This window comes from Pagrus major, chromosome 11 (genome assembly GCF_040436345.1).
Source record: "Pagrus major chromosome 11, Pma_NU_1.0".
Lineage (NCBI taxonomy): Eukaryota > Metazoa > Chordata > Actinopteri > Spariformes > Sparidae > Pagrus > Pagrus major.
The window spans coordinates 1,568,087-1,585,034 of record NC_133225.1 but is presented as its reverse complement, the minus strand read 5'-3'; the positions used below and the strand labels follow the sequence as shown (position 1 = coordinate 1,585,034).

The 16,948-nt window shown below is 40.3% G+C and overlaps 1 protein-coding gene across 2 annotated transcripts; it reads left to right on the top strand.

Moving 5' to 3' along the window:
- Positions 1 to 476: 476 nt before the first annotated feature.
- LOC141005351 (uncharacterized) lies at positions 477 to 14,533 on the top strand. Of its 2 annotated transcripts, XM_073477185.1 has the most exons (6): positions 477 to 531; positions 7,496 to 7,644; positions 7,822 to 7,941; positions 8,446 to 8,470; positions 9,754 to 9,795; positions 11,337 to 14,533. In XM_073477185.1, the coding sequence occupies exons 1-6, from the start codon at positions 486 to 488 to the stop codon at positions 11,522 to 11,524; spliced, it is 570 nt and encodes a 189-aa protein (XP_073333286.1). In that variant the 5' UTR covers positions 477 to 485; the 3' UTR covers positions 11,525 to 14,533. The 2 variants fall into 2 exon arrangements, with proteins under 2 accessions (XP_073333286.1, XP_073333285.1); XM_073477184.1 differs by lacking the exon at positions 477 to 531 and having other exon boundaries at positions 6,973 to 7,644.
- Positions 14,534 to 16,948: the final 2,415 nt, after the last annotated feature.

The window sequence follows — 16,948 nt, the reverse complement described above, 5'->3', positions numbered from 1 at the left end:
TGATGCTTTCTTGCCAATTCGGCATTAAATTCAATACACTGAGATGTTTCTTTTCTTTGTAAAAAAAAATGTCAGGTTGTCACGGTCCCCAGACTCCCTTAAAAAACTGCGCAATTTTAAGAAATTGTGAGTTAGTAGACACTTTATAAACTTTTATAAACGCTGGCTACAACACATTACTAACTATCTGGGCCTTCTTCTTAATTCGGCAAACGTTATACGTGAAGATATTTAATTCTCTGTTTGCATCGATCTCATAAAATTGCATATAAAGCGGGGAAAGACACAAGAGGTCGCTCCAGACTGGCGGAGATGAGAGTGAGTTGTCCCCGGTGGGAGGGATGAAGTGTGCTCAGGTCAGGTGATCCGTCCGGCGGAATGTCCCGCGGTGTTGCATCACGCGTCGAGGTAATAGTTGAAAAAGGTTTGAAGCGAAACATTTCATTAAAACCGCTCGAGCTCCTGAAGACGAAGCATCAGCCATCATGAACCTCATCACGTCCTCCTGCGTGATTTACACACTCGTGCTCAGTAAGTTCATCATAAACTGTTTCCTTTCTTTATTTCTTTATTTCTTTTCTTTTCTTTTCTTTTCTATTTTTTTTTACAATTCTCCATTTACAGATGTTTAGTCACGCGCTCAGGTGGATCCAGTCCGGGGGGGGGGGGGGACGTCACGTCTTCAAACACGCTGTTAGTTACTGAAAGTGTCAGATTTTAATATTTTATTTACATGTGAACTGATTTGCGGTTTGTTTCGCGAGTCAGGCGAAACTTCACCCGACATGATTATTACGAGGCTGAATATTCTGGCTCATCGCTCCTGTTTGTGGACGTTTATGACGTCATTATCAGCCTAAACAAGCAGTGAAAGTGTGACGATACAGATGTGTGTGCGTGTGTGTGTGTGTGTGTGTGTGTGTACATATGTATATATATATATATATATGAAACAGGTGAAATGTTCATAAAACTGTTTCAGATATTCCTGTAAATTCTCCATGTAAACATTCCCAGAAAATGCGTGACTGTGTGTGTGTGTGTGTGTGTGTGTGTGTGTGTGTGAGTGTGTGTGTGTGTGAGTGTGTGAGTGTGTGGGGGGGTTTCCACCTGAGAGGAGCAGAGATGAGGGAGGGAAATCACAACAGAGTCGCACAGTGTCTCAGTGTGAACTCTTTTTATTAAAGTCTTTAATTTACATTCACACACAGCGAAAAGCTTCAGTGAAGATAAAATCTCAACATCACAGCAGATGATTCACAAAGTTACACCTCAGCTGTGTTACAGACTGACAGGCTACACTGTCTCACAGTAAACTATTAACTAAATATTACAGTAAGTTGCTGTGAATTTGAATTTAGGCTTCTGAAGCGACTGTAAAAAAAAATGGCACATTACAATTTGTCATTAGGACACAGCACTATACATTTGTACCACAAGGCTAACAACAGGCTAACATGTTAGCATAGTAACAACGAGCTAACAGTCCTAAAAGTGGTCCTACAAGGTACACATGCTAAAAACATGCTAACATATTAGCATAGCAACAACAGGCTAACATGCTAACAGGCCTACAAGTGGTCCTACAAGGTACACATGCTAACAACAGGCTAACATGTTAGCATAGTAACAACGAGCTAACAGTCCTAAAAGTGGTCCTACAAGGTACACATGCTAAAAACATGCTAACATATTAGCATAGCAACAACAGGCTAACATGCTAACAGGCCTACAAGTGGTCCTACAAGGTACACATGCTAACAACAGGCTAACATGTTAGCATAGTAACAACGAGCTAACAGTCCTAAAAGTGGTCCTACAAGGTACACATGCTAACAACATGCTAACATATTAGCATAGCAACAACAGGCTAACATTCTAACAGGCCTACAAGTGGTCCTACAAGGTACACATGCTAACAACAGGCTAATATGTTAGCATAGTAACAACAGGCTAACATGCTAACAGGCCTACAAGTGGTCCTACATGCTAACAACATGCTAACAGGTGGTCCAACAAGTTATACAGGCTAACAGGCTTCAGGTATTTACACTAACTCAGATGCTAATCACAGTATCATAATGTAATTTTACATTACATACATACAGAAGAATTTCCCCCTGTGGGATTAAAATAGTATAATAAATTAAAAAATTAAATTAAATCAAAGTACTGATTACTGATTTTCATCTGTTACTGTAAAAATAATTACAGCGTACTACAGTAAAATAACAGCAATCATTTTTACAGCGTATTCCTTTTTTCTAAAATCTATTTAATGAGTTTAAGATGTTTGTACGGCGCATTAAACTCAGCAACTAACCTCAAAACTCAGGTCCCACTCGACCCGATGGCCCGTTAAGTCTGAATAAGATGAGTCAGGAGGTGGTTACACGTGGTGACCGTGAATATAAGAACACACACAGCATTTGCAATAAATACATGAGGAACAGCAGAGAGTTAATAAAAGTAAATAAATAACAATAAAAGGAGACTTGATTAACCGACAGACTCGGCTGAAGTGTGAACAACAGACTCGTGAGCCTTTTAAGAAACGGATAACTGGAAGTTTCACTTCCTGTTTGACAGTAGAAAGTTTCCGTGTGAGAAAGTTCATTCAGTCTCACACCAAATCAGATGAAAGCTGAGCGCTTTGAGCTCATTCTTACAGTTCATATTAAATCCAACGTCACAATGAGTCCGAATGCCTCAGCCTGTTTATTCTGGACTAAACCAGCTCTACTCCATCTCACGCTGCTGGTGTTTGATTTGGGGGGTTTCCACTCTGTGACACTGTCACTGCGACAGAACATTTCCATCTCAACAGCAGCCATGTTGTTCAGATGCACAGCTGTGCAGTTTGGATACAAACCGAGGAAAGTTTTTGTTTCGGTGCAGTTTGATTATAACTTCCTTTCTGTCAGTTGTTATTGTTGCAGATAATAATGAGCCAGTAAAGTGAAGCACAGATGACGCAATCATGACAGGCCGACTATCGTTTCAGGATCAGTGTGACTCACGCTATACGAGGACGTGCGCTCCCGTGTCCATTGTAAACTGTAGTTGATAAACCGGCTGCAGAACTCCCCTGAGAATCTTCCTGTTTTTAAGTCGTCTTCAGCCTCAGAATGATCCAGTGACGTTTGTCTGTGCGTCCATGAGCACCCTGCTAACAGGAGCTGCTAACAGGAGCTGCTAACAGGAGCTGCTAACAGGAGCTGCTAACAGGAGCTGCTAACAGGAGCTGCTAACAGCTCATTCAGAAAACTTTAATGGAGACTATTTTACTCAGTATAAACAACAGTCGGCTAAACAAACAGAGGTAAAGTTTAATTATCCACAACACGACTCCTTGTCTCCATGGCAACATCATATTAAGGCGAGGCGATATGGGCTTAAAGGTGAAATATGTGAGAATCGGCCACTTGTCAAATTGATATTCAAAACAAAACAGAGGGCAGCATATCAGCTGAGTGACAGCTAACTGCTGCTAACTGTAGCCTCCATTAGCTAGTTAGCTCAGTTAGCCATGCAGCTAACTGTCTGGACTGGGAGGGCTCAGATCAGGAGCTCTGTACTGTGACAAAACATCAAAACAATGAGATTTATTGTCAATAATCATTAGTAATGTGGATATAATGATTAAGTGGGTAAAGACGGGTACTAGTCTGGTGAGTCCCTTTACTGTGAGGGAGCCTTTGAAACCAGGAAAACACTGAAATATGTTTAATGTAATATAATATAACATGTTTAATAATTCACGATAGTGTTAATTTAGCAATAAAATATTAAAGTTTTACAACAAGGTACACATGCCAACAACATGCTAACAGGCTAAAATGGTCATAACAGGCTTACAAGTGGTCCTACAAGATACACATGCTAACAACATGCTAACAACATGCTAACAGACTTCTTATCTCATAATTTTGTACTTTTTAATTTAACAAACATTTTTCATCATCAAAGTTTTTCCTCTTTCTTTTTTCTGTCACTGTAGATATTTATCAGTTTGTTCTGACTGAAAGAGTGAAGTCATATTTTCAGTATTTCTAGTAGAAAGTGTGTCATCAGTGTGTGTGTGTGTGTGTGTGTGTGTGTGTGTGTGTCCACCTCCACATGCTCTGGTTACAGTGGTTACTCCACAGATGATATATGTGGCGAGCAGCTCATTCATAAAGAAATTACACACCACATATCAGAGACACAGTGACACAACGAGTCGACCACCCACCACTCCCTCTGTGGTAACCTGCTCCTCTAGACACGTGGCATCAGTGACGTTCACACTTCAGCATTGTGCCAGTTGTCAGGAACTGAGCTTATCAAAGTCAGGCTGTTTGCAGCCTTATCAGATGGACCGCCACTTGTTTCCAGGGCGCGGCGGGTAAAAGCATGTTTTTGTTTTCGTTTTCGTTTTCCCTCTCCCTTTTGTTTTCCCTCTCCCTTTTGTTTTCCCTCTCCCTCTCACGATTTACTGGGAATGTTTCAGGTGTGACTCATCAGTCGCCTACAGAGATGAAAATGCCGCCACTCTGGGAAATGAAGTGTGAAATAAGATCTTAAAGTCTTTATGTCGTCTATGAAGGAAGAGTGAAATAAAATCAGTCTACATGAACACTCAGATCTCTTACAGATACATAAAAAGCATTTATTACGTCTGTTATTGGACGTCTAAAAGATAAACCTGTAAAATGAAAAGGCCACCACGGACCCATGAAGTTCCTTTTGTTTTGGTTCTGAGACTTTGCAATTGACAAAAGCACAAAAATGACTCTACAAGCTTTTTCTTGGATCCGATCAAATATAACATTTTCTGACTACAAAACAAGTTTACATCTACATTTATTATCTACATTATTGAAATCCACCTCCTTTATTTACTTCATGGAAATATGAAAACAAACCCGGAACACACATCCTGTTTCATGAGACGTCTGTGATGAGCGTCTGGACTCTCAGATCTAAGACACAGTTTAACTCTTATCTCTGCCTCTTCTGGATAAAATCAGCTCAGTTTACATTTCGTCTGTGCTGCAGACGTCTGTGTAACCGCCAGCGTTCATCGTGCATCATAAAAAGCTCTTTAAACTGTGAGAGGTGATAAGGAGGTTGTGTGTTCACGCCTCGATGACTGACACACATCTCATTCACAGCAGCACTCTGTCGTTTCATCTCCTCCCTGTTTAGAGTCACAACATCGAACTCGTCTGTCTCTTTCATCCTCTGTCTCCTGGAGACTTCACGTCCCTCTGTCTTCATGTCTCGACCCCGTGACCCCTGAGACCCGCCGGGACAAATCAAATACGTCCGCCCGTCATAAAGAAACCTGCAACTGCTTAAATGTTAAATGTAAAAACTGTTGGACCCAGAGAAATTACAAACCACCACGACTGTGAACACAATTAAGTTCTTTTGAGTCGTAGATTAGCATGTTGGCATGCTAACATATGCTAATTTGCTCCTAAAGGAACATCTCACCCAAAAATTACAATTCACATACATGAAATTCTCAATGTTGAGTCAAAACAGCCCAGAATATGAGCTGGTGACAGTCTTTCACCCTGAAGCGTCTGAAAACAAACTCAACAGGTGGTAAACAAAGCAGGGAGAAAAAGAAAAAAGAGATCTCCACAACTCCTTAAAAACTTTGCCGAATTAGCTGTTAGCACTTCCTGTTTGCAGTGTACTTAGGGTTGCCAACTCCCTGAAAAAAAAATAAGGGACACCTCACGCGGGACATGCCGGCCGACCCGATTGCCTTTACGTCTCCTGCTGTGATTTATTTTTTAGCCCCCTTTTTTGTGCGTGAAACTATTTTCATAAGTATTTGTCTTGAACCTGCATTGAATTGGATACATAGCTATTTGTGTGACATGAACACATGGAAAACAAATTATTATCCAGAAATTCAATTTAATACTAAATAACAAAATTAGCTGAATAAAATATTTTTCATAAACATAAGCCTGCCCTGCTTAACATCAAACAGTACAAATTCATGTAAAAAAAAAAAAAATAGAATGTACAAACTTCATCCTGTAATAATAATAAATAATAATGTGTGATAGTGTTTTTAGTGCAACAGCAAGTGCAAACAGATAGAATGTAAACTTGTAAACATATTGTGAAAACTCATCACTCCAAATTTTTATAACTTCATACCTTCTCCACATTAAAAAAAAAAAAAAAAAAAAAGATGGCTCAGACAGCATCACCAAACCATTGGCTTGTGCCTACACTGTTCAAAAAACTGAATAATAAACACTAATAATGAAACAATAACAAGATATTGTGCACAGACACGGGTCTCTCAGTCACTCTGCTCTGCTGTAAACCAGGAGAAAACTTTTCTTCTTTTTCCTTGGGGGAGTACTTGTCCCATCATTTCTCGACGGTGCACCTGCGCCTCCGCCCCCCAATGCAGTGTCGTCACTCGAGTCGTCACCCATGCTGCTCTGTTGTCTTCCGCTATCTTTTCCGTGTGCAACACAAGGCTCGACCAATGGGATGAGCGTATTCTTGATCGTCATACTCGTGTATGAATAAGCTGTCAGCTCATTGGTCACAGAGCAGGGCAGGGCCCGGGAACGAGTTTACCGTAAATTTTCATCTAGCGCGCCTTGTTATTCATTTTCCATTGGCTTTTTACTGACTGTTTGTTGGCTCTCACAGTAATACGGGACAAAGTGCGTCCCGTTCCCACTCAATACGGGACGAGTGTTTTTCCTTCTATATACGGGACGATTCCGTTTTTCAAGGGACGGTTGGCAACCCTAAGTGTACTCATGTATATACACACAACTGTCACTGGATTACTTTGATGGTGAAGAAAAATTAAAAACATGATGTTTCTAAGGCAGGTTCTGCACATGAGAGGAGGATTTCTGATATAAAGTCAGGTGAAGTCTCGTCGTCCACAGAACATTTCTGGAGCTTCACAGTAAAACAGAGTTGCAGCGTTCTGCTGGACAGCTGAAGCAGCTGGAGATGATTTAAACATCAGATGTCTCCACACAGCTCATCTGCTGTGATCACATTCCGCAGGAGCCCGAGGTCACAAACTGATCATTTACACTCTTTATGAAGATGAAATCTTTGGCTGCTAAGCTAAACGTGGCTGCATGAGCTCGACCGCATGTCCAGGGTGTAAATAACATCCTTCAGATCAGAGCCTAAAATATATTTTAGTGTTTTTGGTGCATTTAATGACATTTACTTATTTATTGAGCTATTCATTTATTTGTTATTTTGCCGCTCTCAGTCCTCCATACTTCAGTACAGTTTTGAATTATTTGTACTTTTACTGTGAAGCTCCAGAAATGATTTGTAGACTACGAAACTTCACCTGACCTTCATCAGCATGGAGGGAGGAGACGATGGTATCGTGTGTGTTATTACTGGCTGTGTTCTGATATGCATGTATGTGCTCTTGTTAGTTTGTCTTTTCGGTGTGTCATGACGATAGAAATGAGTGTTCTTGGTTTATTTTCAGCAGTTTACTCGGCGTTTCCTGGAGACGCAGCAGCGACTCAGTTGGATCTGAAGTGCAATGTCACTCGACTACCCGAGGGTTCGTTCAAGTATCAGCTCTCCCAGCCCCGCGGGTCGAACAGATGTCAGACAGAGTGGGAGGACCAGAACGTAAGTTCCTCACCATCAGTCCCAACCGGGTTTATCAGAGAGGATCTGAGGTTACGGGTGGGGGGGGGACCCTCACCTGATCACTGATGGTCTGTTTGTGTAAGAAAAACTATGTTTAGCACTGCAGCACAAATCTCTGAACCTCTTCATGAATCTGAATCTGTGTTTGTTTTCCAGAAAACCGCCATCGCCACGGGCTCCGACACTGATCAAAATCAGGTCCTTAATCTGACTGACTCGTCCATCGTCCTCAATAACTGCAAGGACGTCCTGCGCCACACTCGGGACTGCTTTGAGGTAAAAAAACACCTTCATATCGACTTTATATTACACAACCAGCTTCAGCCTGCAGACGCTGAATAAGGGGATGTGGACATCGTGACGGGGATTCCCCAGATTTCTGTCAGAGAGAAAAGCAAAAAGAAAGAGTTTGTGGCGTCGGTCATTTTCTGTGTGAGACCATCCCGTCTCTCGTTGTTTCATACGAGCCTGTCAGTGATTAGTTGAAGTTGTTAAATGCTGCTGGACTTTGCCAGCGTGCAAGAAACTGAATTAATGAGAATAAACAACATGTGGGAAAACACTCTGACTTCCTAAATCTGAATGTCTGGGTCTTTGTTTTAAAGCAAATTAAAATTCTGCATTTATACTCCACAAGATTGATCTTAAAATCAATTTCAGTGAACAGTTAAACTGTTATTGAACCAAACTGCTGCAGTTTCTGTTTTCTCCTGCAGATCTCAGCACGCATCACTAACCTCTCATTCTTCTCTTTCTTCCTGTATCTCGTCCTGTCTGCAGAGTTTTGAGGAGGCGCGTTGCTCAGGTGAGATTTCAGACAAACCACATTGTTCACGTGTTTCTGTTTTCTGTTGTAAATGACTCAAACTGCTCATGACGACAGGTCTTAGAAGGATGCTGGAAACTCAGTGATGAGTTTCACACTTTCACTGTGCAGAAGAAATGCAGCAGTGGAAAGCTTTGTTGCGGTGCATGCAGAGGGGAACAGCTGCTTATTTCCTCCTTGTGGCTTTTCTGTCATTTTAATGACATCTTGTTGTTTTCTTCTGGCAAAGACTGAAGAATTATAGCTCAAGCTGCTACTTTCCACTTGCACAGTTTTGTCCGTAGTAATCTCAGTATTTCATCTGCGACTTAGTTATAATATTTCATTTGTCACAGTTCACCTTATATATGTTGTTAACAGTTTACTGTTTGATTTTGCTCACAGTGTTTTTAGCATGTTTGAACCTTTAGATAATCACGTAGGTGTTTTTGACCGGCGAGGTTAGCCTGTCAGCTAGCCTCCGAGCACCGAGTGTAACAACGAGCCGTGGCGACCTAACGCTAGCATTAACATGTGGCTAGCTAACGTCGCTACTGCAGCTCCATCATTATCAAAATCAGACTTTTTCATCTGGCGGCCCTGTAACCACGTCATCGTGGCCCTTTGCTCATTTTGTTAGTCGTCTAATCAACACATTCACTAGTTTTATCTGTCAATAAGAAGAAAAATCTGGAAGCCCTAAATGGTCAAACATATTATTTCCTCCATTTTCCTGTGACAACGACTTAAATCTAATTTATTTTCCCGAGACAATGGGATAATTTTTCTCGAGATCTCGAGGAGACAAACTTTGACGTTTTGTGCTTCAGTACAAAAATCGTATCTAATTAAAACGTTTGAACGCAGGCTGTTTCAGCAGAGCGTAGTTTTCTTTACTTTTATAATATTTCAATACAAACGGATGAAAACGCACAGAGTTTTTTTGGATTCTTGATTTAATCGAGGTCACTGTTAGTTCCTCATCCTGCCCGCCTCCCGTGTGTCACCTTTTCACAAACCCTGAAGACATTATTTTAAGAGAAGAGAGAATTTATCTCCATCAACCAACGAACTCACGCTCACACAGCAGGCGTGGATGAACAGAAACATTCATTCGTGTTTTATTTGGATGATTTTTCTTTCCAAAATGTGGATACATTTGTGCTACATTTGTAAACTTCACTACTTTATTACTACTTTTGTTTGAGTCAAAATCAAAGCTCCATTTTGTGAATAGAAAAATGAATATCCGTCTCATCGTTCTCCTTTTTTGTGTTTTCCAGTCAACTGCAGCCGTCTCCTGGACGAGAGTCAGCCCCCCACTGGTGAGCCGCATGTTTCCTGTAATGACATGCTCATTTAAGTTTGAGGTTTTCGGTCATTGCTTTGGGTTTATTTAAACTGATCTGACAGAACCACAGCTCAACCACAGGACGCCTCTGCAGCTGGACTGATTTCATAATCGCAGCCTGGATTATGTTCAGAGTAGAAATGCACGATTACATCACGTCTGTGACTCCTCCAGTCTCTTGTTGCTCCCGCCCCGACCTGTTTGAACTGTATTGCTGCCATCAAATTCAGAACGAGCGTATAAGTCGATGAGGTAAAACATTAAATTTAATGTCTTTCAACTGAGTATTTGTCAAAGAGGATTAGGAGATTATTACACTCTGTTTTAACGCAGCAGTTTGTAAGATCTGTCCAGAATTTAGGTTTTAAAACTGAACTAACTACATTAACGTTATGATCAGAGAGTGAAGAAACGACAGTGTTGACGTTCTGTCAGACGTCTACTGAAGTTAGCATGCTAACCAGCTAGCCTCCTTACACCACTGTGTAGCTCAGAGGTGAAAGTCTGATAGTCTGTAGTTTCAGCAGCCAGTTCACGACTGAGTCTAATAAGCCAACAAAATAAACTCACAAAGGAAATATTTTGACACCTATTTTCCTTTATAAACAGAAAATTACAGCCGTACACCGTCTGAAGTCAAGTTTGAAGTCTTTGTGTCAAATCTGACAAACCTGAAAATCCTGCATCTTAAATCAGGAGCTGAACAATGCAGATGCATAAATGAGAGTAACATCGGATACATTGCACAATAAAGTATTGTGTAATTGAAATGTCAAATGTGGCACTAAAAGTTCAGTTTGCTTATTTATAGCATGTGATGACGATTCCGGTGGATGTGGTTTTACACAAAGTTACAAAAGTGCAGAAACCGCTTTTACGAAAAACATCCTGATGTGAGCAGGATGTTTATCAGGAGATACGGTGTCGGAGCATCACGAGTCACCGTCAAAGGGGTTTTTGACCAGAAAATTTACTTTCAACCAAATAAAAGTTGTGAGTTTAAAATTTACCAGATTAAAAGAGAAACTGAAATAAAAGAAGAAGTAGAAGCCAGTGGAGAGAAAAAAAGAGCCGGTGCACTGCCTCTATTTTTGGCTAAGATCCAACAATCCGTGCCAAGTTTCGAGGTATACTGTGCCGAGCCCGGCCCGTCCTGTCCCTGACAGCACTCTGTAGCTCGGAGGTGATGGTCTGACAGCCTGTAGTTTCAGCTGGGAGATGTAAAAGCAGTCAGTTCACTACTGAGTCCAACAAGTCAACAAAATAAACTCACTAAATGTGAAGAAAGGAAATATTTTGACACCTATTTTCCTTATAAACAGAAAAATACAACAGAACTCAGACGAGCTTAATCGCCTCGTTAACTCATCGTTAAACACACTTCTGAGGAAACGGTCAAACTGCTGACAGTGAAGTCAGTGGACATAAACTGATTAAAGTCACCAACAGAGACATTTCCACGTGGCTAACATGGCACTGACAATGACCTGTTTCCTCTCGTCTTTGTCTCCTCAGTGAACTCCACTTTGATCTGCATCTCTGAGAGTTTGTGTTCAAACCAGCTGACGTTTTGGCTTGGCATCACCGCTGTCGTCCTTCTAGTTGTCGGTGTCTTCGTCTGTCTGTGCCTCGGGATACGCAAGAGACCAAGGTCTGCGATCAAGGCCTCATACGATGTAGTGACCGGACATATGGAAGTTTAGATGGAGATAACATGAGATGATGGGGTGTTAACAGAAAAGATTTAAACCTTTAAAACCTGATTTTCTCTCAGAATTTGTATTTTAAATCTGTTTTTCTTCAGTTTTCTTATAGTTTTCTATATATATATTGTAAATGACTGTTGGTGGTCCACCTGGTCTGTGGATGGACCAGGACTCACCTTTCAGGGTGTGTCATAGCAAAAAGATGCTGTAAGCTTTGCCACGTACTTACAACTTGTGTGACTAATAATCGGCGGTCACACGCCAAAGTAGCATGTCAGATAAGCTGGTTAGTATATTGTCCAAACATATACTCGGTTCAACCTCACTGAAAACCGTTATAAAGTCTGCTAACTTGTTTCATGTCTTTCGTGTCATTAGAAACATAGACCTGCGTGTCATCTGCGTAAAAGAGTAGAAACTGATGTCACGTCTTTTACAGATGAGAACCAGGGGCAGCAAGTACATGAAAATGTCTCAGTTGTGATCTACAGAGGGAAATTCCCCCTCTCCGTCTTTTTGACCTTTTCTGTTGTACAAAAACAATCTTGCAATATCCGCTCAGATTTATTTCTGTCTTTGTGACATTGTGATATCTTAAGTGAAGGGCATTGAGAAACACCCTTTGAAAAGCTCAGACTTCCTCTCAGCACTTCCTCTTGAAAACTGACCGTTCTAACTGAGAGCACATTGTCATGTATGTGTCATCAGTCAGAAGATAGAAATAGGCCATGTTGTTGCAGAATCTTTTTGTCCAGACTTAAGTCTTGCAGCGATAGCACAAGCTGAAGATGTCCTGTTGTAAAGGAGCTGGTCTGATTGAATCTGGTTAGGAGCTGGTTTACTGATCTCAGAAAGAAACTTTGCTGATTGTCTCGTCCAGATTCAGTGTCCTGACACACCAAGCTGACCTCAAAGAAATGATCCCACCAAAGGACGACTGATCCAATGTTTAGTCTCCGGATAAAGTTGCAACTTGCATTTTAGTGCCACATTTGGCCACACCTACGCGTGAAACCAACCCGTTACACTACACGGTCAAGTTAGCAATAACAAACATGCAACGTGAAGTTACACTTCACAAAAAGCAAAAGGCATCGAAACTTCCTGGTTAGGACTAGGAACTGCTTTATGAAAGACACAATATGTAAAGTCTGCCGCTACAGCTCTCGCTATCAAAGCAAAAGACATTTGTTCAGCTTTGTGTGAAGTGGGATTAGTATCACAGAGCCGGCCAGAAAGTCGAGTGCAGAGCCGGACCTTCTGGAGGAACAATCACCTGGCTGGATTACAAAGCTTTTGAAAGGGACACTGTTGTAACTGAAGTTAGCCTAGCTTCTGGGGGGAAAAACTAACTCTCGCATGCAGCGATTCAGAGGTATTTAAACGTTAGTAACATTATGTCGTATACGACAGTGTTAATCCCAGAGTTAATTTAGTGTCCAGTACGTCAGATTGTTCTCAGTAGTTCTGCTCACTGCCTGGTGGTGAGACAGACGAGCGCACGCAGCTCAGGTGGAAAAGCTCCACTTCAGCGAGACAGTACGCACTTTATTTTCAAATAACCGTACGTTAGACATCACATTTGTTTCTCACAGTGTTGATGTTGAGTGCTGCCACTATGAAAGTGGATCAGAACTGGGATCAGCGACATTTTCAGCGATAGGAATATCGCTGAAAATCAGGAACCCGAGACTGATACTGGATCAGTCGGTCTCGTCTCTTGGTGTATCAGGGCTTTCAGCTCCAGCAACTGCAACAATTAAACAGGCCTCGAAATCCTAAATCCCAAATAACCAGCCTCCGATTATCCCGGAGGTCAAAGGTCAGAGGTCACCAACAGAAATGGTGACTAGAAATATTGATCCATGGTTGATCGATAAGGGAATGGAAAAGTGAAAAGGAAGAGAACTTTCTATCAGGTAGTCTGCCTGAAAGACTATCTAGACTGATAGATCGTGATATTCATCCTCAATCTGTGGAAGTTGGGAGATGTATCTATAATAAATAAGAGTTATATATATATACATATATAGATCTTGATAGAGCTCCTATTATACAGAGCAGTGGCTCCCAGCCGGGTCGACTCAACTGATTTCAAACTGTTATCGTACTTTCAATCATTTAAAGTGGACGTTACAATATTTTCATACAGTTGATTTGTTAGTATTTGGGTCAGTGTGGTAAAGCTTTCATTCGCACTCTAACCACATGGAGTGGTTTTAAACATCAACTCATTAGATTAAGCTAATTATTTAACCTCCTCTGCTCGCTTGCTCACTAGTTTTCACGCACTCTTTGATTGCAGTAGCACCCATATTAATCGTTTTAGTGGAATTACTTTTATAATCAAATCATGAATCCTTTCCTCCGGTTAGTTGAGCTTCTCCTGGTTGGGAATCACTCGCACAGAGACTTCAGTGTGTGATATTAAGACATGAAGTTTGTACACGGGTCAGTTTGTCCGTTTGAACTCAGGTCTTCTGGACTTTGTTGTGACCAGAAATCAACTTTCACATCATCTCAGCGTCGAGTCCAAAGCTGTCTAACTTTGTTTTATTTCCTTTTATACAATTGAATTGTATATTTTTTTGATTTATTGTGTTTTTGTTGGGTTATCATCAATCATGAGTTTTGTTTTCTGTCCACATCATATGACCTGTTCATTAGATAGAAATGATTGATGCAGCTTTAACACTGAGCTACTGGTCACGTTATCCTGAAATCTGATGCTGGTATTTATGGTGCTCAGAGGAGAGATACCATTATTATTTTCAGTTACCAAAGGTTGATGTATGGTGATGTAACTCCACAATACTTACTGGATTTTGTATAAACTGGACCTGATTAGCGTCATGACATGAGGATTAATCTGTTGTTTCGTATATATAATTATATATTTTTCTCAGCCTTATAAACATGAAATGACATTGGTGGCAGTTTATCTATGTATAAAGTTTTATTTTCACTGTTGGGTGTTTTCTGCTTAATAAAATGATTTGAAATGTCCGCTCACTGGTTTCCTTTCAATAGTAAATGAATTACGACTCAGTGTGTAAAGATTTACTGACGTTAAAATGTTTATGTTCAGTTTTATTTTGAGCATAAACTCTGTAATTCACTACTGTGGTGATGACGTCTACTGTCTACAACTGTTTCTTCAGTTAACGTACAAAAATGTTTTCATCAGAAAAATGTACTTAATGTTTCACATATTAATTTTTAAGTTTTTATTATTTACATAAGTAAACGTTGCAGTTTATCAGTGGAATCAATCTTAAATACTCAAGTAATGTACCAATATGCCAAAATTATACTGAAGTACAGTACTGAAGTAAATGTAATTGGTTTTATTCCACCGCTGACTTTCACCCATAATTTTATCCGATTGCTGTGAAAACAAATTAATTTTAAACTAACTAGTAACTAAAGTTATCAAATAAATGTAGTGGAGTGGAAGTATAAAGTACAAGAACGTAGAAATACCCAAAGTGTCTCAAGATTGTACTCAAGTAAATGTACTAAATGTAAATGTAATGTGCTTAGTTTAGTATCTTATTAACTGATTTAACCGTTTTAAAGTTAAAAATGTCAAACCTCTGATTTTTCCTGTTCTAACATCAGAGCTTCTCCTCCGCATCTCTGTGGTTTCTTCTACGTGACACTAGTGCAGCTGTGCATGGCCACGGTGACGGCTCGCTGTCACCTCTTTTCCTTGTAATCCTCGTCATTCGCCTCGGTGGCTCACTGTTTACTCAAAATGTGAAGGACGACCAAGGAACCTGTAGGTGGAAGTGTCTCACCCTGCAGCTGCAACGGCGTGTGGTTGAAATATTTGATAAAAACAACCATCATTTATTTTATTGAGCTGTTGTGCAAAACTCAGAGGCTGACATCATGCATGAGTATTCAAACTTCCTGTGGGAAAGTGTGAGTAGTCTCGCTTGATTGTATCAGAGTGGAAAGAGCCATCGAGACATCACGCCGGGTTACTGAATAGTCAGAATAAAGAGCCAAAGTCTCGCCCCTTCCAGTGACACAATTCAAACAGGATCAATACATTATCTGTCTCTTCATTCACTATCAGACAAAGATTTATCAGTAAGGTCCATGAGGGGAACAGGAAGGGGCGGGGCTTCGGCTCTGTATTTCGAAGAAAAAAAAATGTGTTTGTGAATGGAAACACAGATACGTTTTAAAAATATAATCTTCCAAGTCAATTAAGTCTCAGTTTGTCATCAAACTAATGAAATATCAGACTGTGAAAATACGTCATTATAAAGACGACACAGCCAACAGTGTCGTCTCTGTGAACCCTCACCAAGACCAAGAATATACCGTCAGGCTGCATCAAAGAGCTAAAAGGATGAGGACATGTCTGAAGCCATCAATACACTCTCCTGTGAACATTTTGTTTCTGAGGTGATGCATTTCCTATAAACTGCAATAATACGGTAAAGGTGAAGGTGTGTGTGTCAAAGACAAAGGAAGAAAGATATTATCAGCTACTGTAGATCTGTAAGACATCACACGAGCTCACTGCTCTTTTTATCTGGTTTTATTGACAATAGAAAATAGAGTGAGTGCTGTTGAAGATGGATGGATGGATATATATACATTATTTTATCGACTTTAAAAAAGTTAAGGGGAGGTCTTCAGCAGAGCTTCTTGCTTCACATCAGCGAGGGGAGATGATTCAGTTTCCTGATGCGTCTGGATTTCATCTCTGTGAACACAGAAAGGTTTCATTCATGGGTTATTCATGTTTGACAATAAATCATCAAGCAAACATATAGAACAACAACATGATGCATCTTAATGATAAAATAACACTGATGACTCATATTCAAATACCACTAAGCTACAACGACACGTACCTGCTCTGCTCCCTTGGTTTACAGAAGCGTTTAAAAACAAAAAACACAAAGACGATGATGAGGACGAGGACGAGGACGGTGATGGCCACGGGCAGACGCCACTGTGGAGCATCTGTGAGACACAGAGGGAACAGACAGGCGGCGTTTGATTCTGTCTTTAAACAACCTAAACATCACATACTTACACCAAACATTCAGACACGGACTCAATACAACATGAAACATGAACCACAGAATAACTAAAACTATCAGCAGCTTATCAAACACAAGCATCACAGGATAAAAACCAAAAGTTAGTCACTTAGTAAACTTTACACATCAGTTTTTAAAGACTGTTATAAATGTGTGGGTTAACGCTTAAATTATATTACATTTTAATTAAATTTAAATTTAATTTCAGTTCATAGTGTGACGTGAAGTGTTATTAAAATAGATCTACATCTCTCTCTCTCTCTGGCCATTTGATTTGCAATCATCTCAAATACATATCATTATAGATCATATAAAAGAATTAAGTCATCACTGAAATTCACATTAAAAGGTCTGT